The 21,432-nt window shown below is 43.7% G+C and overlaps 1 protein-coding gene across 9 annotated transcripts in view; it reads right to left on the reverse strand.

The window, feature by feature from the left end:
* Positions 1 to 21,432, reverse strand: part of TLN2 (talin 2) — a 368,094-nt gene that overhangs the window by 170,342 nt on the left and 176,320 nt on the right. For all 9 annotated transcript variants that reach the window (XM_075897670.1, XM_006127334.4, XM_006127338.3 and 6 more), the window contains 5 exons: positions 15,373 to 15,544; positions 9,474 to 9,571; positions 8,342 to 8,471; positions 2,133 to 2,285; positions 580 to 722 (listed from right to left, as the gene is read on the reverse strand). In XM_075897670.1, the coding sequence (XP_075753785.1) occupies positions 580 to 722; positions 2,133 to 2,285; positions 8,342 to 8,471; positions 9,474 to 9,571; positions 15,373 to 15,508 (660 nt within the window). In that variant the 5' untranslated portion in view covers positions 15,509 to 15,544. The remainder of the gene's footprint in view (positions 1 to 579; positions 723 to 2,132; positions 2,286 to 8,341; positions 8,472 to 9,473; positions 9,572 to 15,372; positions 15,545 to 21,432) is intronic.

The raw sequence follows: 21,432 nt of genomic DNA on the forward strand, positions 1-21,432 counted from the left end.
CTATCTGATAAGCAAAAGCTTATCGGATAATTGACACACTAGACCACTAGTCTCTTCCCCCCCTTTGCTGCCTCTATTAGAAAGAGGCAGCAAGCGGGAGGAAGCGAAGAGGAGGCTGACCCCGGACTCCACGTGGAGCTGCCGCTTAGAAACACCATGTGGAGTTTCCCGCAGTGCTGGGTGGAGCCGGGGTCAGTGGGGAGGATTCCAGCTTCACGCGGTGCTGCTGCTTTGAAATTCAATGGGGAGCTGGGGCCCACTTTGGGGAGGCCCCAGCTAGCTCCCAGCTTTACGTGGTGCCACTGCTTTGAAACACCTTGGAGACCTAGGGGCCAGCGTGGGACTCAATCAGTCCCCCATTGGCCCAGTGCTCCCCGCATCACTTTTGCCTTTGAAGTGTATTTTGACCACTCTACACAGATGAGTATTCAAAGGCCATGCTCCCTTATAGATTAATTGAATAGCTGAGGCAAATTCAGCTATTCAATTAGCCTCTTAATCAAAATTTAACATACATAATAACAACACACAGAATCCCTCAGTAGGATGGAAGAGGTTTCTTTGCTGTACATACTATACCTGAACATAAAGCAAGTTCAGCTGAACAGGATCTCTAGAATCTACATTCTGGTCTGAATAAAAGAATTTCCGCCTCAGCAGCAGTGTTTCATTTTCATCAACTCCTTGTTCTCTGAATGTTCGACTGTGATCTAGCCAGTTTACTGGAACAGAAACAAATAAACACCTTACTCAGCGCTATCCGTCCTAATGGTATCTGTGTGAGAGATGAAGCATTTAGAGTTTTCCTTCAGGTCCCAGCTCCTGGATCAATGCTAACATGAAAATCATTGCTTTCATTTCAAAGAGTTTCTAGCTCCCATTGCTGCAGAGTGAAGCTTGACAACATGACTTCTACAGGTTAAAAAGCCAGAACGCAAGTTTAAAAAAATTATTTGTGGATATTCTGACTTCTGACTTTGAGTAGTGTTTGGGTTTAGCAAGGCTAGGTATGACAAATGTATATTTTTTCTTGCCTTCAGAGACAATATTCACACTTGAAACCACAGTGATGACTGTTACAGAAAAACAAGTTAGCTAGACAAAATGAACAGTGCTAAACTGACAAACTATGGTGAGGTTTTGTACGTTTTCTTGCGAGCAAAACATGTACATTATGGAATAAGTACTCATCACGTGCATGAATCTGCTCCACTTCTCAGCCAATGCTATGAAGGTTGCAACTGATATTACAGTCCAAAATATCAGCCAATGGATAATGGGATTTCCAGTTTGAATATAGTGGGAATGTGTTGTTGTATAATTTTTGAAAATTATTAAATGCATAATTGCAAAGGTAGCTGTAGTTTACACATTGGTTTTACAAGTCATCCCAGCAGTTGAGTAAAACTGAATCAACTATGGACAGCTAAATACATTTTCTCCATGTAGCCTCCTATTCTTTATTACACATTGTTTTAAAACACTGGCCTGTGATAAGAATAACAGGGGCAAAAGCACTTGCCAAAAACGAGGAACTTTATGTAAGGTAAAACAAAGGTAGCATGCCACTTAACAACTGTGTTATTTTGCTGTATTTTGACCACAGTACACAGATGAGTATTCAAACACATGTTAAAAATTCAAGTGTTTTGGTTTCTTGGAATGGACCCTTTATATTTAATGTGCAGACAAAGGCTAAACAGATTTTACTGACTTTCAGCACAAAGGCAATGAATCAGAAGAATGAGAAAGCATCAGTAAGTCGAACAAATAATCTTCCTCAGTAGACTGTAGCAAAATCCCTCCACCAGCAAAATGGAAATTAATACTACCGGATCTAGAACTAGTTTTCAACATACATAATAACTGTTCTCCTGTGACTAACAGCTTTTCAACTGGATTTAAAAATACATTGCAGCAACAAAGACATTACAGGCACATACAGTACATGATATTCCAACTTGTTGCCTAACGTTTTCCTGGAGTTGTAAATGAAAGGTAAGTGCAGCAGGTTATCCAGTGAAAGATGCCCCAAAACCAATAACCAACTTCTGGATTCCTCTCTCCCTCTAACCCACTTGACAGTTCTCCGGAAACACCCCTCAAACAGCCTCTTGAGGTATAGTACTCACAATCATCATCTGTATGAAGTTTTGCCTTCAACTTCTCCATTTTTCTTTCATCTCGTAACAACGTCCTGTCTTTCTTAAGTGTACCTGTACCTTCCTCCTTCTTCTCCTCAATGCTCTCCTGGATTAGAGAGTATTCTTCATAATTGGTTATTCCTAGAAGTGCGAACACCAGGTAAGCATGCAATTCCAGCAGTCGAACCATTAAAATGTACCGTATAAGTAGGACAGCAAGAAAGGGTTTATTCTAAATGTTGCTGAAAACATAATATATTTGAAGTTAACATCTAAAAACATTCCAGACCAAGTGTTAAAAAGTATCATTATATGAATGTATCAAGTACTCATAGTCAATCTTTCCAACAAAAACTGGCGCCAAAATATCCCTCTATCAGGCTCAAAAAAATATAGTTCAAAAAACCTGTCGGTGTTCATGGAAGTAATTCAGTATTCATGTTTTACCAGTCTCAAGAAAAAATGGTTATTTACCTGTAACTGTTGTTCTTCGAGATGTGTTGTTCATGTCCATTCGAATTAGGTTCACGTGCGCCATGTGCACGGACTCTAGAGCCTTTTTTCCCCAACGGTATCCGTCGGGCCAGCAGGGAGACCCCTCAGCTCCTTCTTGCTGGAGACACCGACGAAGGGAATGTGGGGGAATGAGGGAGGTCGAATGTACATGAGCAACACATCTTGAAGAACAACAGTTACAGGTAAGTAACCATTTTTTCTTCTTTGAGTGCTTACTCATGCACATTCGAATTAGGTGACTCCCTGTCAGCCGACGGTCAGGGCAGTGTGTGTGTGTGTGTTTCCGAGAAAAGGTTTAACGTCCGTGTCTTAACTGCTAGGACCGGGGTCCCGTCGCAGAGGGTGGCCAGCAGGCCAACAGACGCCCCTTTATATAGGAAGAGCTTATTACACCTTAGATTTTAGCTGCTAGAACACAGGGTTCCTTTGCAGCGGGCAGCCTGGGAAAGGCTGAAAAGTGCTCCAACGGATCTGTCACCTGGGAGTGACACAGATCCAAACGCCCAAGCTCTCCCTATGCCTGTCCCTTTATGACCGGCTGAAGTTCTTTTAAATTGTGCTTGGTTCTATTACAGCAACTGAAGGAGTCAGGTTAAAGCTTAAACAGTTACAGGTTTATTAAAAAAAACTTATAAAAGCATATGGTTACAATGGCTATTGCTCTATTTCTTAAATGCTAGCAAATATATATATAGATCTTAAAAATGGTTACAGGAAAAAGGTAAAGATAGAAAATAGAAATAATGGTACCAAGTGACAGCTTAATCTTTAAAGAGCTCTGACACTATGTATATATATACTTAAGCAAAGGACCACATCCAGGTACAATTTTTACCCCTTTCTGTGCCTCTCGACCTCAGCGTGTCAGGCCAGGGCCCGTCTCTCAATTCCTAGGAAAGACGAATACGAGGTGGGCGGGAACCTCGGGAGATGAAACACCTAACCCGACCAGCAGATAGATGGTAAATTGACACTCAAAGTAAATGTGCTGCTGGACCCATCTTTATACCCCTGGGGGCCCGTATCCTCTTTCTTATCTTAAGATGCCAAATTGTACTGGTCCGTTTTGTGGCGCCAGTTCTTACAAGCAAGTTTCAAGTTAATTTACACTTGCAAGAGAGATAACTAAATTGTGAGTACTAGACTTTTTTTTTTTTTTTACTGAGCGAGAGATTCCTCCCCCCGCAGACGGCTGTGTGTTCGTATCAATATGGGTTAAGTCAAGGACACTCCTTGGCAGCCTCTTGGTCAGCAATTGGCATATCTCTTTTTACAGCCATTCACGGTCACAGCAGCCTGGGCCTTCTGTTCTGTGTGCCCTATATGCTCCAGGCAAGCAAAAATGGATGTTACAGGGGGGTTCCTGTCTGGCTACACTCCCTAGTCAAAACTATTGGAGGCGAGGTCGGAGAATAACACAGATTAAGGCATGACTGACTGTAATACTGCAGCACCCAGGGCTGAATCCTCTCTAGCCTGCTATGTGATTGCATAGTGCGCTGCAAACGTGTGTACTTATGACCGTGTTGCTGCTCTACAGATATCCATTATAAGAACCTGTGTTAGGAATGCTGCTGAGGAAGCCTGCACATGAGTGGAATGGCCTGTGATGCAAGACGGCACTTTGCCTGCCAGTTCATAACATTCCTTGATACATGATGTAACCCAAGAAGACAACCGTTGTGCCGTTACCGGCAGACCTTTCATTCTTTCTGCTATTGAAATAAGGAGTTGAGATGACCTACAAAACTCTCTTGTTCTATCAAAGTAAAAAGCCAGCGCCCTCTTTGCATATAGTGAATGCACGGAGTTTCGGAAAAAATACTGGCAAGTAGATATCCTGCGACATATGAAATGCAGACATCACCTTAGGAAGGAAGGCCGGGTGAAGGTGCATCTGTACCCTGTCTGCTGAAAAAATCATATATGGAGGGTCTACCCTCAGTGCCCTGAGCTCAGAAACCCTTCTTGCTGACATACTAGCCACAATGAAAGCCACTTTGAATGAAAGATGTCAGAGAACACATGGCCAGCGGTTCAAAGGGTGGGGACATCAGCCTGGTGAGCACAAGGTTGAGATCCCATGGAGGCTATGTGGTTAGCAAACACAGATCTACTCCCCTCTCCCAGGTGGAAGGTTGCGATGACTGCCAACTGAACCCTCAGGGAGAACGTTGAGAGGCCTGACTTACGCAACTATAGAAGGTAGTTGAGAACTAGCAGGATGGCAGCTCACAGAGGCTGCACCCCCTTTCATAAAACTCATTCAGAAAATCACCTCCATTTAGCAGAGTAGGTGGCTCTAGTGGCGGGCTTTGTGCTCCCCAACAACACTGCCCTTACAGCATCTGAACATGCCCTCTCTTCCTCCATTAACCATGGATAAACCACACGGTCAGGTGGAGAGACGGAAAATTCGGATGGCAAAGGAGGCCCTCCCCCAGATCCTCGGTGATCAGATCCAGAACTGCAGGCCGGGTTAGGGGATCGACTCGGATCATGTCCAAGAGGATAGGGAACCAATGCTGCCTGGGCCACTCCAGTGCTATTAAGATGACTGAGGCTCTATGCCCCTTTGCCCTGATGAGGACTTTGTGTACTAGTGGAAATGGGGGGGAACGCGTAGGGGAGGACTGGGAGCCAACTGGTTACCAGGGTGTCCCGCCTCAGGAAAGAGTAGTACTCTGGGCACTTCTTGTGTCTGTGAGAGGCGAATAAGTCCACCCAGGAATTACCCTACCTCCGGAATATTTCCTCTAACACCTCTCCCTTGAGTGACCGCTAGTGGGTGGTGAAGGTGCAGCTGAGTGTGTCCGCCAAGACATTGCTGGTATCCGGGCTATAACATTGTTGGGGCTATACAGAAATCCCAGAGGAGTAGGGCTTCTTAGTAAAGGGGAGAGGAAAAAGCTTCAACCTGTCTGTTGATATAAAACATCACCGCCTTGCTGCTAAGGACTTTGTTGCCGCTGAGGACTGCGGCGCCAATGAGGTTCCCGGTGCTGACCAGGCCCCTGGTGCCTGGATACTGCTGGTGCCGCCATGGCCACTAGTACCGTTGCTATATGTGCCTGCCCCAAGTGGTGACGAGATATCTGGGCCAGTGCCGGGGATGAAGCCGGCGAGGCCATGAGCTCTATGAGCTGCGTCACGGCAGCAAAGGTCTCCAGTGTGGACGGCCTGTCTATCTGTAAGGGCCTGTCTCACCCTGGGCTGGAAAGTCTCGGTGTCGCAGCAGAGAATCCTCTACCGGGGTATGAGCCCGGTACCGACTCCCGTGTCCTTACTTAACCAGAAACCTGCCTCTGGTCTGCTCCCTCTTCTCTGCATCGGGGATTGCGAGTGCTGCTTTGGCACCATAGACCTTCTCCGCGCTGTGGTATGTGCTGGTGCCACCAGGGCTTCCCGCACTGATGCTGGTGCACTGCACGCCGCCAGCGCTCGATCCGAAGCCGGCTGAAGAGCAGCTTCCATAAGTATCAGTTTTAGGCAGGAAGGAATCTCTCTCCCGCTTAGTACGAGATTTAAAGCTTTTACAGATTTTGCAGGAATCTGAGATACGGCCCTCCCCCAGACACTTTAAGCAGGACTCGTGGGGGTCCCCACAGGGCATAGACTTTGAACAGGACGCACAAGGTTTAAAACCCTGCGGACATGGCATCACCCTCCCTCAGAGGGGAGAGAGACAGTAAACTAGATATCTTACTATTTATTAACTATTTACACTATAAAGAACAACTGCAAACTACATTATCTACACGCTGGGACTTAAAGTGAGAGATAAAGTGCACCAGCTCCTGTCAGGGGCGGCAAGAAGGAACTGAGGGAGGGGAGGGCCAGCAGGGATACTTATTCACCATTATGTTGGTGCCACTCAAGGGGGCTCCCAAGGGGGCTTTCCCCAACGGATAATGCTGGGGAAAAAAGGCTCCGGAGTCTGTGCACGGCGTGCGTGCACCTCATTCGAATGCACATGGGCAAGCATTCAAAGAAGAAAGTTGCTTTCTTACAAATTTTAAATCTCACAAGAAAAGTAGACAAGTGAAGCTCAAGTAGATTATGAGCAAAATAAAGTTCCCAATGGAGAATTCTAGGTCATGAACTCCTGCAATCACTTCCTTAAGGACTCAACAATTTGAGCATGCCCAGTACAAGTAGAGCACTACAAAAAAAGCCTCTGAACCACTCGGATTCTAGGCAACTCTAGGGCTTTACAGATGTCAGTCCTCACTATGCATTTTATATGAAACTATATAGAGTGAGGGTATGTCTACACTACCACCCTAGTTCAAAATAGGGTGGTAATGTAGGCAACCGGAGTTGCAAATGAAGCCCGGGATTTGAATTTCCCGGGCTTCATTTGGATCTCGCCGGGCGCCGCCATTTTTAAATGTCCGCTTCCTAGTCCGAACTACTGTTACTCCTTGTTTCGAGTAACGGTAGTTCGGACTAGGAAGCCTAGTCCGAACTACCTAGTCCGTGCCACGTGTAGCCGCGCGGCACGGAGTCCGCACTAGCGGACATTTAAAAATGGAGGCGCCCGGCGAGATCCAAATGAAGCCCGGGAAATTCAAATCCCGGGCTTCATTTGCAACTCCGGTTGCCTACATTACCACCCTAGTTTGAACTAGGGTGATAGTGTAGACATACCCTCACTGTGTAGAGCACTTAGCACTCGTCTGAGTTGCTCTCATTTCTTTGTCTTGTGTGTGTTTGTTAAGCACTGACAGCATAAGTTATGCTATTCAGGACGGAAAGAGAGCCTAAGATGACTAAGAGACCATACTTTATACCAGCTGCACTGGGGGGCTCCATGGTCAACCCTAAGCAGAACACAATACTACAGTCAAGTGTAGAAGTGACAGCAATATGGGTCCTGTGTTTAGGCATGTTTGTGACTGAGCTGGTGAAAATGCAAGGCATTCCTGGTCACCAAGCCATTATTTTTCATCGCCTGGAGAAATGACCTATTTTTGCACTGTTCAGTAAACGGTAGCAGTTTTACAATGTGCATTTCAAATTTAAAGTTAGTACCCAATTCAAACCAGCATTAAGAAACTAGCATATTCTAGTCCTGTATGTAGGGTTACCTAGGGAAGTAGTGGAGTCTCCATCCCCTAGAGGTGTTTAAGTCTCGGCTTGACAAAGCCCTGGCCGGGTTGATTTAGTTGGGGTTGGTCCTGCCTAGAGCAGGGGGCTGGACTTGATGGCCTTCTGAGGTCTCTTCCAGCTCCATGGTTCTATGATTCTATGTCTTTAGTAATCACATTAGTATAAATAGACGCCTTAGCCTCTCAATGAGATGGAAGGGTAAATTCTACGCTTGCTTAAATATTAGATAGGCAGGAAACTAATTTTATTTCACCACCTCACAAAAGAAAACTATGTGAAAGAAATAAATATTGAAATACTTAGAACATTAGGTGTCAGATAATATAAGCCCCCTGACTGGTGAGTGCTATCTGGTAGCAAAACTTTTAAGGTGCAAGTCCCTCTGACTCACACAGGAAGGAAGATGCAAATACTTTACAGAATGGGAAAAAAGCCATTTTGAGTATTTTAATGCAGCTTAACTGATGCTGAACACTACCAATTTTCAAACAACCATAACAAGGCTGATATTGATAATCACGGTATATAACATGCACACTATTCCAAAATCCAAGGCCAAGAAATCTCACCTATCCTGCTGCAAATGGTAACTAGCAATTCGCCAACAGTTTTAGAATCATCCACCATAACCGTTTTCACAGATCCATCCAGCATCCGTATTTTCTGAGGTCTCTGTTTCTTTTTGTACTCCAAAATATCCTAGGGAATAAATCACACAGAATATTACACATGTTTAGAACCATCCCAAGCCAGTAAGCTGTTGATGTAGCTGAAAACTGGAGCAGATGTAAGTTTTAATTGGATACATATACATTTATTTATTATTTTAAAGACAACTTTTATTTAGATAAACTGTTCAAGTTTGTTGTCTGCATCAAGGGTTGTCTCTAGTATTGACAGTCAACCATTGCTTTTATTTCAAAGCAGTGTTAGTGACTCTAGTAAAGCCTATTCCTCAGGCCTTCCATAACCTGCTTGGCAAACTTACATCGGACTGAAAGTTACACAGGACACTGCAGCATAATACACAGTCATGCTCAGAAAATGATCCTTCAAAAACTGTACACTCTTCTTCCAGATTCCCCAGTTAACACCAAAGACCAGCCATAATGGTGCTGAGGACCCCTCACAAGCCCTGGCATATGGGACACATTGGGTTGGAAGTAGGATTAGGAAGGGAGGGTCAGGGAAAGGATGCAGCACCACAGAAGTTCTGACCAAAGTCCCAAGGACTACCCAAGTAACATCGGCAGTCTCTATGACCCCTGGAGCAGCCCACGACTTGGCGGGCATCACGGTGGCTTAAAGCCACTTGAGCCCTCTCTCATACAGTGGCACCTCTCAAAGGCTCAGCAGAGAATCACAACCCCAGGAAACCAAATCCTATTAAAAATATCAATTCACTTCTGACTCTGACTGTCATGTGACAGAGAAAGGATAATTCCTTCTTTGGGATGAGATGAGTAAACCCCAATGTACATGCCTGGGTGTTAAAATGACCAATATTTGACAATCCAAAAATTAGTGAGTATTTTTAATTATTTTAACAGGGTACCCTGTTGTACAGTGGTTGCCAAATCTGACACCCGTAGGGTAAAGTGTTTTGTCCTAGCATCAAAATGCTTTTCAAGGACTACAGTTCTTTGTACTAAATGACTGCTTCAAAATCTGCTGGTAAAAAAATGACAGAATTCTTCATACCCCACTTCTCAGCATGTAATAATCCAGTGTTCTTCCAGCTTCTAACCAAATACCTTTCCGAGGATCTTCATCGGACAAGAACAATCCATAGTCAGAGGCTGAGAAACAAAACAGAAAAGGTACCATTAGTGTGGTAAAACAAACCAAGAACAACAATATGGTGACCAGAATTCAAGTTTAAGCTCCTGTCAATTTATCTTCTGTCTTAATGAGTGTTTGGTAGCAGTATAGTTACTCCTGTTAAAGAAAATTTAGCTTTGACAGAAGAAGGAAGTATTATTGGCTATGTCTACACTACAGAGTTTTTCCGGAATACCTAAACTCAGCCAAGAAATGCATCTGCTCTTCTGAATTTTTTTTCAGAAGAGAACACCCGCTCTTTCGGAAGCCCTGTAAAGCTTGTTCACAAGAAAGAAAGAAGGGCTCTTCCAAAAGAGGAGGTTTTTCTGAAATTTGTCCCACTGTAGATGGGCCAAATTTTGGAAAAGCCTCTTCTGAAAAAAGAATCGGAAAAAGATATGCAAAATGCGGAGTGCAATTTGTGTTCCTTTTTCTGAAAAAGAAGTGTAGTGTAGACATTGCCTTAGAGATAGGCTTTAGCTTAGACTGAAGCACCTGGTTCATCAAGGAAACCTCATCCTGAATTGTAATTAAAAACACTTGAATTAAATGCTTTTATAATCATAAAAAATGCAGAAGTCAATTTTAAATATCAATTTTAAATATCAGTTTACTTGATGAAAGTGTTCCACTGAATAACCTGAGTCCATGCAAAACATGTAATTCAGTGGATACTACTTTCCTGGCAATTTCAGCTGTGTGAAGTTTGTGTCCATAACATCATCTCTTTTGTGTCCACAACAACATCTGTGAGTACGCTGCACATACTTGGGACTAAACACTTGACAATCTCTTTAATTAAAGGAAGCAATTTTTTGTACTTGCAGGATATGACCCTGTGTCTATTGAAATCAATGGCAAGACTCATGTTGCTAGCAATAGTGTAGAGTCGGGTCCTTTTAGACTGCCAGCCATCAGAAGTGCAACAAAATAAAGACCATAATTTCAGCCAAGAAATCCTAAAGAGATTTCTCTTCTTGTTCAATAAAAGGGTTAAACACCTAGTAATGGTGAATTTTATACAAACTCTTTTGAGACAGCTTTTAAAGAAAAATTCTGCTTGTGCCCATGTTTTTAATAGATGCTATATAACTCAAGCATCTCAAATATACATTTTATGAAGCAATAAGCTTCTCAGAAGATTAATGTAACCTAAAATATGGAGTTTTAATTGCAGAAATATTTTCCAAAGCTCCTGAAAGTAAACACACGACCGGAAGTTCTTTTAAGAATGGGACGGACGCACGCACGCAGCGATGATTAGGAAACAAGTACAGAGTAAAGTCAATCTTATCAACCCATTCCACAAATTGTGCATCTCATAGAGCTCCAAATGTTCATACCTCTCAGTTCAGTCATGAACAAGCAATGACATTTGCATAGTATACATTTACCTTTCAAAAAAACCACAGCATAATGTATTCATTGTGTGCTGGTGTGAGAGTGACAAGCCAGCTAGTCTGTCACTTGGCGTGATTATGCAGTATCCAAAACTAAGATGTCATAACAGCACACACTGTTATGGTCAGCACTTTTACAAAATGATGATAAATCTTGCACAAAGCATGCCTTGCAAGGTATCACTGGAGAAGTAGCTCAGCTGAGTATTATTTCCCTGTCAAATGTGTGTATCAACACTGTATATGGAATCACAAGACTAGCTATATGTCCGTTACCGAAATATGTTGTGAGCCTGCAGAATGGCCACAAACGACCTCTTTAGAAATATCAAATGACTAGCGTATTATCTTGGAAACACCATCATGCTTCATGAAGGTGTAAGAAAGAATTTGCAATTGATATGAGAGTCTGAGTGCAAAGCACACAGGCAGTAGACAGAGCCCTCCTTGGATACAAACATCGGTATCCATATCAAATCTGCAGTCCTCAAAAATGTTCCATGGATCCGTGAAGATTTTTAGGGCTTTAGCTACAAAATGTGCATCTGATCTGCAGAAGTGATCCATGGATGCTGATATTGGTGGATATAAAGCAGGAATCCATGGATTTGCACAGCTGTAGCAATGGGATTACCTGACCCCATTTAACAGCAAGGACTTTTCCTGTAAGAAAGGATCAGCATTTCTACTGAAACAAGCCTGCTTGAAGGATTTGGAACGGAGGAAGAACTGTACTATGACATATGAACTGTCTGCAACATTCAGAGGGGTGAGAAAAGTTGTTCATTTCAAATTTAGCTATGATAATTAATTTTTAGGTAACAGCTTAGGGCTTTTACCTATTGTTTCTTTCTGTAATCAATTCTGATCTTCCATGTTTGCATCACTTATAATCATTTAAAATCTCTCTGTGGTGAATACATAAACTTACTTTAATGTTTTACCTAATCCAGTGTGCATTTGGCTGAAGGGCTTGAGGAAACTGATTAGGTAAGGAAGGCTGGTGGCACGATCATTTTCTGAGTTGAAATGATGGGCTTTCACCACTCGTTTTGCTTAGTAATGGAGCTAGGGCCGGACGGAGGCATGGGCGAGCCAGGCAGCTGCCCAGGGCACCAACCGATGAGGGGCGCCTGATGGCAGCTGTAAGGAGCGTGCGGAGTCCCTTACAGCTGCCATCAGGAGCTGTGTGCCCAGCTCCTGCAGCACCAGCCCGCCCGCAGCGCCGGCCAACAGCGCCCTTCCCCCCACGGCTGCAGGGCTTTGCACGGCCTGGCGCGTGCGCCAGCAACGCTGGCCAGGCCAGGCTGGGCAGCGCATGTGCCATGCGCCTCAGGGGCGGGCCCCGGGCTGCGCGCCAGCGGCTGTGACCAGCCCGTGCATGCGCCGTGCGCCCTGGGAGGCGGGCACGCGCACCCTAGGGGGCAGGCCCGCGCTCCATGGGCGGGCCCGCGCCCTGCACCTGGAGGCGGCGCCACGCACCCAGGCCCAGGGCACCAAAAGGGCTCAGGCCGGCCCTGAATGGAGCAGTACAAAATGGTACATTTCTGGATTGCAAGGCTGGAACCAGATACACGCAGGTGAAACCCATTATGTAATTAGAGTGGCTGGGCACCACACTCTAGTATTTGTCTGGTAGTGACTTGCATGCTAGAGGTTGGTGTGAATGGGCAGAGAGGGAGCTCACACAGCAAAGGTGTACACCATACTGAAGAAGTAAGGGGCACAGCTGTTCTACAATCCAGATTGTGACCCAGGAAATGTGACACTTGTCAAGTAGCTTACTCAGCAAAAGAGGTACAATCCATTAGCTCAGGAATTCTATTTCTACTTAGCAGTGTCATCCATATACTTATTGCAGTGCAGTTAAACATTTTAAAAACCTTTTACACAAGAGAAAAAAAATGTAATTAAATGAGTTCCCTTCCTAGACAACCTAGAGAAATAACGAACAGTATTTTGTTAACAACTGCCTCAACATTTAGAAAGAGAATAACAGCTCTAAAGTAGGAGAGGTATATGTGATCAACAGGTTCTTTTGTTGTTGTTATTTATATTCTCATCATACTTACAGGCCTAGTCATAGGCCAGAGCCCCATTTCTAGTTTTAAGAACTTACATTCTAGAGGCACAGTATAAACAGCACTAAGCTAGAGGGTTACAATAAACCACAACTGGTTCAGAACATACATTGTGTAGCCTGATTAAGAGTGAATTTATGTACTACACACTAGCTTGAAAAGGGTTCTACTTCCGAATCAGGAACAATAGAAAAGTTGTCAACAGAATGAAGACCTCAAAGAGCAAATTAGCATATTCTTTGGCTGGAAATGTTATAAACTTTATTAGCAAATCAAACAAAATCATTAAAACAGTAATATAGAAAATGAGAAGAACACTAATAAAAAATGGCCAAGAACTGCATACTTACATTATCCATAGCGAGGAATCCCAGAACTGGTTAGGCATTTCACATATGGTTATCAGGCTAACAAGTTCCAACGTATCCCACTGCCTTAAGACTAGGTCTTTGCTTTTACAAAAGGTTATACTAGCGCCTACTACTTGCCATACCTATTAAGGATGGTTTCAACCTTCTTTCCTTATACTTTTATACCTTTATACTACTGAAGTCCCTATTAATGCTATTGATCTTCAACAAGTCAATTAACTGCCCTATTGAAGATCAATATTATTAATAGGGATGTTGACTTTGATCTCACCTGAATTAATCACAGGTACACCATGGCAACAAACTGACATGAATACTAATGACTGTAACTTGTGGCCATGGTACACTTGTGGTTAATATTAGTAAGTTTTTATTAAATTCAGCATCCGTTTAAATAGGGCTGTTGATTAACTGTAGTTAACGCAAGCAATTAACTCAAAAACTAATCATTATTAATCTTGCTTTCAAATAACAAAATACCAACTGAAATTTATTAAATATTTATGGATGTTCTTCTACATTTTCAATATTGATTTCAATTACAACACAGAAATCAAAGTGTGCAGCACTCGCTTTATATTCATAAATTTCTGAAGTGTCCCCAGGCTGCCCCGGAAGGGGTGGAGGCCTGGGGCGGAAGGAGGCCAGGAGACTTCCTGTGCTCCCCCACCACATACCTTGATTGGCCTGGGAGTGGGGGAGCACGTGAAGTTCCTCCCCCAGAGAGAATCACCAGCTGTTTTAAAACAGTTGGCAGTTCCCTCGAGGCGCTGCAACAGGAGGAGACCTCGCACGCGCCTCCTGCCCCCAAACCAATCAGGGCCTGGTGGCGGGGGAGCACACGAGGTCTCTTGGTCCCTGCCTCCAGGAGCACACAGTGACTAGAGAGAAATGCCAGCTGTTTTAAAACAGCTGGTGCTTTTCTCTAGCCGCCACACACCCAGGCCTGGGGGAGGGGGAGGGGGAGCGGCCACATCCACCGGCTTGGCAGGCCGCATATGGGCCATGGAGGCTCCTTTGCTCACCCGTCTTACAGCATGGCTGGCTAGAGTCCTTTCCTGTCCGCACCACAATTCTCAACTGCATCTGTAGTCAGGTAGCAGCACTCAACACAGTTTGTATCTGCATGTGGCATGTTTAACCTAGGTTAGTAACTACAGGAACCAACATTCATTTGCCCGTTGTAGGCACAGGCTAGCACATAGTTGTCTTTTTGTAACCATGTCAGCACTGTTCTTTTGCTGTGCACAAGGCCCTCTCTAATCATGCTTGTGTAGTCTGTTTGGCCCAGTATCCTCCTCAGCTCGGGATGCATTGCGTCCCCATTTCCTGATGAAGTCACCAACTGTGTATGCACCAGGCAGTCTCCATTTGCTGCAGTTCTGAGGAGCAGCTGCCCTTATTTCCTCATATTGCCCTGTTACAAACATTGGTTGGCAACATGGAAGAAGTGTGTGTGCGAACCTGACAGGGAAAGCTGCTCTGTGGACATGACTTGCACATGAGAGAGCTAGTCAGGAAGTGAAAGTTTTAATGACAAAAAAAATTCATCAAAATGGAAAAATCTAAAATCTGAGTCTTCTTGGTTTTGGAAGTAAAAAAACCAGTTCATTTTATGAAGATCTGAAAGTTTCACAAAAGACTTGTTCAAAGCCATTTTTTCATTAAAATAGTGATTGAGACACTTGATCTACTCTAGTTGTAACCGGTTACACATGTATGGTTATGGTTTTAGAGTATATTTAGACTTTGAAAGAACTGGATTTTTAAAACAACCGATACTCAAACAAGAACATTAAATGTTAAGAGGAAAGGTGCATAGAGAATGGAAGGAAAATCTCTCACAGAACAAAATTGCTGGAGTGCAACTTTTTGGTGTTTTTTTAAACAAACTTGGGACTTGGAGGCTACACATCTATAGACTCACCTTGCCCTGTTTGAGCCTCAGGCACTCGCTCACGAATAACTCTACATGCATCATATACTGCGGTGGATGGTTCAAATTGCATCGTCTTCACCACATTGCACTGGCGGACACAGATCTTCAAGGATAGAGCCACCATGGTTCCAGATCACTTGTAGGAGCCCTCTAAAGATACCTGTGAAAGTAATAATAAAATGAGCCCTCCGCTTTTTGTAATTACTATTTTCAGACTTCCATCTTTCAATTACAAGGAATATTGAAATGAAGTGCATGCAAATTAAACACATTCAGATATCAGTTCCATAGAAACTCTCACTAACATATTTCAGCTAGGAGCTATTCTCAAGAGATATTTTTGTTGATACGTTTTAAAGTCACTTTAAGACAAGTATGTACCTAATTTTACAGATCTAACATATTGTCTGAGGCATGTCAAACACTACACTAGCTGACAATACCTTTTTCTTGGGCATCCTTTCAACAGTGCATCCTTTCCTACTGACTGAATAGCAGTTTCATGATTTAACTGAATTACTTCATTGGTACTGAACTCTTCAATACAGGCAGTCCCCGGGTTACGTACAAGATAGGGACTGTAGGTTTGTTCTTAAGTTGAATCTGTATGTAAGTCGGAACTGGCGTCCAGATTCAGACACTGCTGAAACTGACCGCCAGTTCTGACTTACATACAGAATCAACTTAAGAACCCCAGGCGTCCCCAAGTCAGCTGCTGCTGAAACTGATCAGCAGCTGATTCCAGGAAGCCCGGGGCAGAGCAACTCTGCCTGGGGCTTCCTGTAGTCAGCGCTGGTCAGTTTCAGCAGAAGCTGACTTGGGGACGCCTGGGGCAGAGCAGCTGGGGTGCTACTGGACCAACCCAGCAGCACCCCATCTGCTCTGCCCCAGACGTCCTGATTCAGCCGCTGCTGAAACTGACCAGCAGCGGCTGAATCAGGACCTGGGGCAGAGCAGCTGGGGTGCTGCCGGGTTGGTCCAGTAGTGCCCACGGGTGCTGCAGGACCAATCGGCAGCGCCCCAGCTGCTCTGCCCCAGAGTCCAAAACAAAAGCCTGGTCTGCTGGGGGGGGGGGGAGCACACTAGCTGCGCCCCCCCCCCCCCCAGCAGACCAGGGACGCGGGGAGCAGAGCCGCAGCGGCAGCGGGGTGCCACGCCTCTGAGGCTTTGCTCTGGCAAAGCCTCAGAGGCGAGGGACCCCGCCACGGCTGCAGCTTCAGTCCGGGTGCCTGTGGTCTGCTGGGGACCGTCCCCAGCAGACCACAGGCACCGGGTCTCAAGGGGCAGCAGCAGCGGTTCCCGCGCTTCTGAGGCTTTGCTCTGGCAAAGCCTCAGAAGCGCGGGAACCCGCCCGGTGCCCCTGGTCTGCTGGAGACGGTCTCCAGCAGACCAGGGGCACCGGAGCAGCTTACGAACGGGGCTTTCTCGCCCCGACTTCCGGGGCGAGAAAGCTCCGTTCGTAAGTGCGGATCCGACGTAAGTCGGGGACTGCCTGTAGTATAAATTCATATTAAAAACCCTACTTTAAGGAACAACGCCTGCTTAAATTAGGGATATAAAATCACGATTAATCAGTTAACCAGTCAAACGGTAGTTTAACCACATGTTTTACCAGTTAACTGACTAAGTGGGATCCCAGCTTGTGGGGCTCCTTCTCCAAGCATCCTGAGGGCTGGCCACTAGCTCACAGGCCCAGCCAGGTGGGGCCTATGCAGGGCCCAGTGGGGCTGAAGCCACCCTCCACTCATGGCAGGCTATGGGTGGGGTGGCTGCTGCCACAGAATTGGTTAACCGTTACCCAGAATCTGCCACAGAATTGGTTAACGATTACCATTACTGTTAAAGGTGATGCTTACTGGGTAACTAGTTAACTGGTTACGGGTTCACACCCCAGCTTAAATCAGAACAAATATTAATACGTCCACTTTTCAATGCCATGTATAATCCAAAGAAAGGGTCTTAATTAATTTTCACACACATAAGATTTTAAGGCCAGAAGAGATCATTGTGATCATCTAGCTTGATTTTTTGTGCAAACTGGCATAAGACTTCCTGAAATTAATTCCTGCTTCAAATCCTATAGCTGTGGTTGAACTAAAGGCAGTATCTTCTAGAAAAGTGCCCAATCTTGATTTTAATATTTCCAGTGATGGACAATTCACCACAACCCCTTATTTAGTTTTTCCAGTGATTATTCTCACTGTTATAATTTTTCATCTTATATACATTCCAAATTCCTCTAATTTCAGCTTCCGCATATGATGTTTCCACAGTAGTGCTCACAATCCGAATCTGATTTAGGAAAGTTAACATTCAAAACTTTACAGCCTTCTTCCCTTGGCTTAATTCGTATCAGTCTGTAACAGGCTCTTGCATCTTTATTGTCCTCCACCTAAGTCTAGACAACTTCTAGACTGAGATGGTCTGTGCAAGTCTCCTTTTCCAGAGGGCTGCCTAGGATCTTTGGAAAACTGTACCCTGGACTCCTTCTGCCATGAATTAAGTTAGCAAAAGGATTTTCTACTGTGGCTAGTGATATGATTGCCTCCTGTCAAGTAACTAGATTTCTCAGCATGCCGATAGGCTCTTAATGCATTTAAAAAACAGAGGTGCAGCACCCAGTCCCCGCTAGTTCCTTGCCCCGGTGCTGGGGGGAACTGGCTTTTAAGCCGGCTCCCCCGAGCATCGGCTCCTGCTTCCCCTCTGATAGAGGCAGCAAAGGGGAGAGGGAGCGACTAGTCAAGGGATTCTCCGATAAGCTCACATTCTTAAACAACACCGTGTTCCACTGTTAAACATTGCATTTAAACCACTACTGACATTAAATCCACTTCTGCGTTTCCCTGCTTCTTTTGTTTGTGGCTTCCACCTAAAAGTCCATCCCCATAGTCCAGTATTTCCCAACACGTCTCCCAAAATATTTTAGCGACATGGCCTATAACTTTAAACTCAATCTCCTGATGACTGAGACTGATGAATTTCAAAGTACATTTGTTCCAACAGTCTCTATGAAGCATGGAAATAACCTGTTTAACAAGTGACTCAAGTGCAGTATGGGTCTAAGGCAGGGCTACTTAACTTTGGAAGCCCCAGGAGGCCACAATAATACTCACAGCACATGCCGAGGGCCGCAACTTAAGTGTGGGCGCACATACATGCAAATATATATGCAAATATAAGCAAATCACTTCTTTCACCCTGGCGGGCATGAATACAAAGATTAAGGCAAGACCACACAACACTCAGGCCTCATTTTGCTGATATTAATAAAATGTAATATTTACCCAATTTCCACCCATATGACAGCATTTTAATGAGCAATGACAGTCCAGAAACTTAACTACTACAATGCATATCAGCAGAAGACCATTATATTGACTCGCTGTTGTGGAGCATGTTCCTAGTGGAGGCCATGTTCAAAGGATCCCACCCACGGGCCACGTGTTGAGCCCTGCATAAACACAAACCACACTGTGGGCTGCAAACAAACAGGCTGCAGGCCACATGTGGCCCATGGGCCTCGTGTTGAGTAGCCCTGGTCTAGGTCATGTGGAACTCTGACATTCTCCAAGATGCATAGTCACACTTCCAGCTAAAGGGGCCTCTTCAAACTCCCAGGAGTGTTTATAAGACTAGGATTTTATCTGAATTAGTCAACTCCTCAGGAAGAAAACCTTGAAGAGCCACTAGGTAGGTAAGCAGGTAACATTTATTTCTTGGGTTGACAGATGGTTTCAACAAAAATACTGGACACACTTGACATTACATGACAATCTACATTACATCTTATTTAGAAAATACCAGACATTTATATTTTCTCGATTTGTTTCCCAAACAGAAAGCTCAAATACTAGACTGTCTGGTTCAAAACCGGACACGTGGCAACCCTATTTACTTCAGCTCAGATATCTGGGGAACACACAAGACAGACAAGTTCCTCATCTCCAGCCACCCTGACCGCACATACCTAGTTGTCACCCAGCCCTCCACACTGGAATCCATGTAGTCAAACACTCAACGCTTGGTCTTAATAAAAATAATCTATAACCCACTAACCCCCTTTTTTGACCAATGACTAAAGGGAGATCCCTTAGATTGTGGGATAACTACTTATACTAAACTACCTGTTTAATCTTGTATTGAGGTAGGACACTGAGAACATTTCCCAGACCCAAGGAAGAGCCATGCGTCACTAAGAAGCCCCTCTCTTTAAGCTGGTGCAATAAAAAGATATTACCTCACTCACCTTGTCTCTCTGATACCCTGGGATTGATGTGACTACAATAACACTGCATGAAACGCAGTAACTGTCAGTCACGGGTATGGCAGGATGAATCACAATTACTTCTATTTCTGCTGTACTTGTGCACAATGTGCTGTAACTAGGCCATTATAATGGAACTCTTTGATCTCCCACTTTCTCTTGTGCTGTCTATATAAAAAAGATTAAGTGACCTAAAATGACAACAGAAAATGCTTCCTTCCCCCTGCTCTTCCCCATTACACCAAACATGAGACTAGCAGGCTTTTAGTGTCTAATATTTTATTACCTGAATTGGTAATTGATTTGCCTATTAAAATGTAAAATGATAATGATTTTTCCTAGTATCAAATGTTTTCCATTAATGAAGAGCAGGCAAACACTCTGTTGGAATGACAAAGGGAAGCTGTCACACAAAAAATACAGTATGAATGTATAGAACAGTGCCATCTAACAGCCATCTCGAATTCATGTGCAGAGAAGCACTTCATGTTCTCTGTTCTACATTTAAAAATGCAGTTTAAAAGACAACCTTAACATTTCTCCGACATCTGTAGGTAAAAACAGGAAGTAAAATTGCACAAGAACACTATAGCAAAAAAATCCCTCTCTCCATTTTTTATTAAGGCAACTGTATTATCCGCTAAAAAAACGCATGATGCTCAATGAAGCGATAGTTTGCTGGTAAGGAATTCTAAACAATTCAAATAAGAAAGTTCAAATAACTGTTCATCTTCAGAAAGTGTGATACCCTGCAGCTATCACATCATGACTGCCACCCCAACTGGGCCCCGTTTTAAAGCTCACTGCTGTACGTCACTTAGTTCTTGTATCTGCATTCTTATTTAGTTATAGAAAAATGAAGGCTCAGCCCTAAAGTTAAAATCAATATAAATACAGGAACTGAACTGTTTTAATTTTTAAAAAATAACCCTTCCAGACAGGACAGTCTTGGGAAGCTGAATAGGACAGTTGAATCTGCTTACATTTAAGTAACCTCAAAATGCAGTTCTTAGTTTGGAGAACAGTTTTTGTTTGTAAGGGATAAAGGTATATGAAGAGGGAAGTTTAACCATCACTCTTCAATATGAAGAGTCTAAAATACTCAACTAAGAATGTTTTCTGGTAAACCTAAGCTACTGGATTTGCAAAAGATTAATATTGGTTTTAATACAGAACTCCCTTTATAAGTTCCTTTAAAACTTACAGAAGTGCAAAGTTCAACCTAATAGGAGATCAGACTCATAATATTGTAAAACATAGACTTGAGCATTACAGCATGTTCTGTGGATTGGTGGTTGAAGCAAAAAGGGGCCCACAAATGTTTAGCACATCTGGCACACCTTGAAACACCAGTTACAACAGTGCCATAGAATGCCTGTTCTCACTTTCAGGCGACATAAGAAGTTGGCAGCATTGTCTCCCATAAATGTGAACAAGTTTGTCTTAATGATTGGCTAAATATGTAGACTGAGTGGACTTCAATTCAAGTTTTAAATTGTTTTATTTTTTAATGCAATTATATACAATCATGTAATTGTGAAAGTTGCACTTTCACAATAAAGAGATTTCTGTATAATACTTATATGAGGTGAATTAGAAATGTTACTTTTTTCTTTTTCACAGTGCAAATATTTGTAATACAAATGATACAAAGAGTTCTGTACGCTTTTTAGTCTATGGACACCCAATCATTTGGCATGAAGCTGAGTTTCTAAGGACACCTTTTCCTGTGATGAAGACTGCTGTATCCATGCATGACTGTTCCTCAATAACAACACATAGAA

The sequence above is a fragment of the Pelodiscus sinensis genome, chromosome 14 (assembly GCF_049634645.1).
Source record: "Pelodiscus sinensis isolate JC-2024 chromosome 14, ASM4963464v1, whole genome shotgun sequence".
NCBI lineage: Eukaryota > Metazoa > Chordata > Testudines > Trionychidae > Pelodiscus > Pelodiscus sinensis.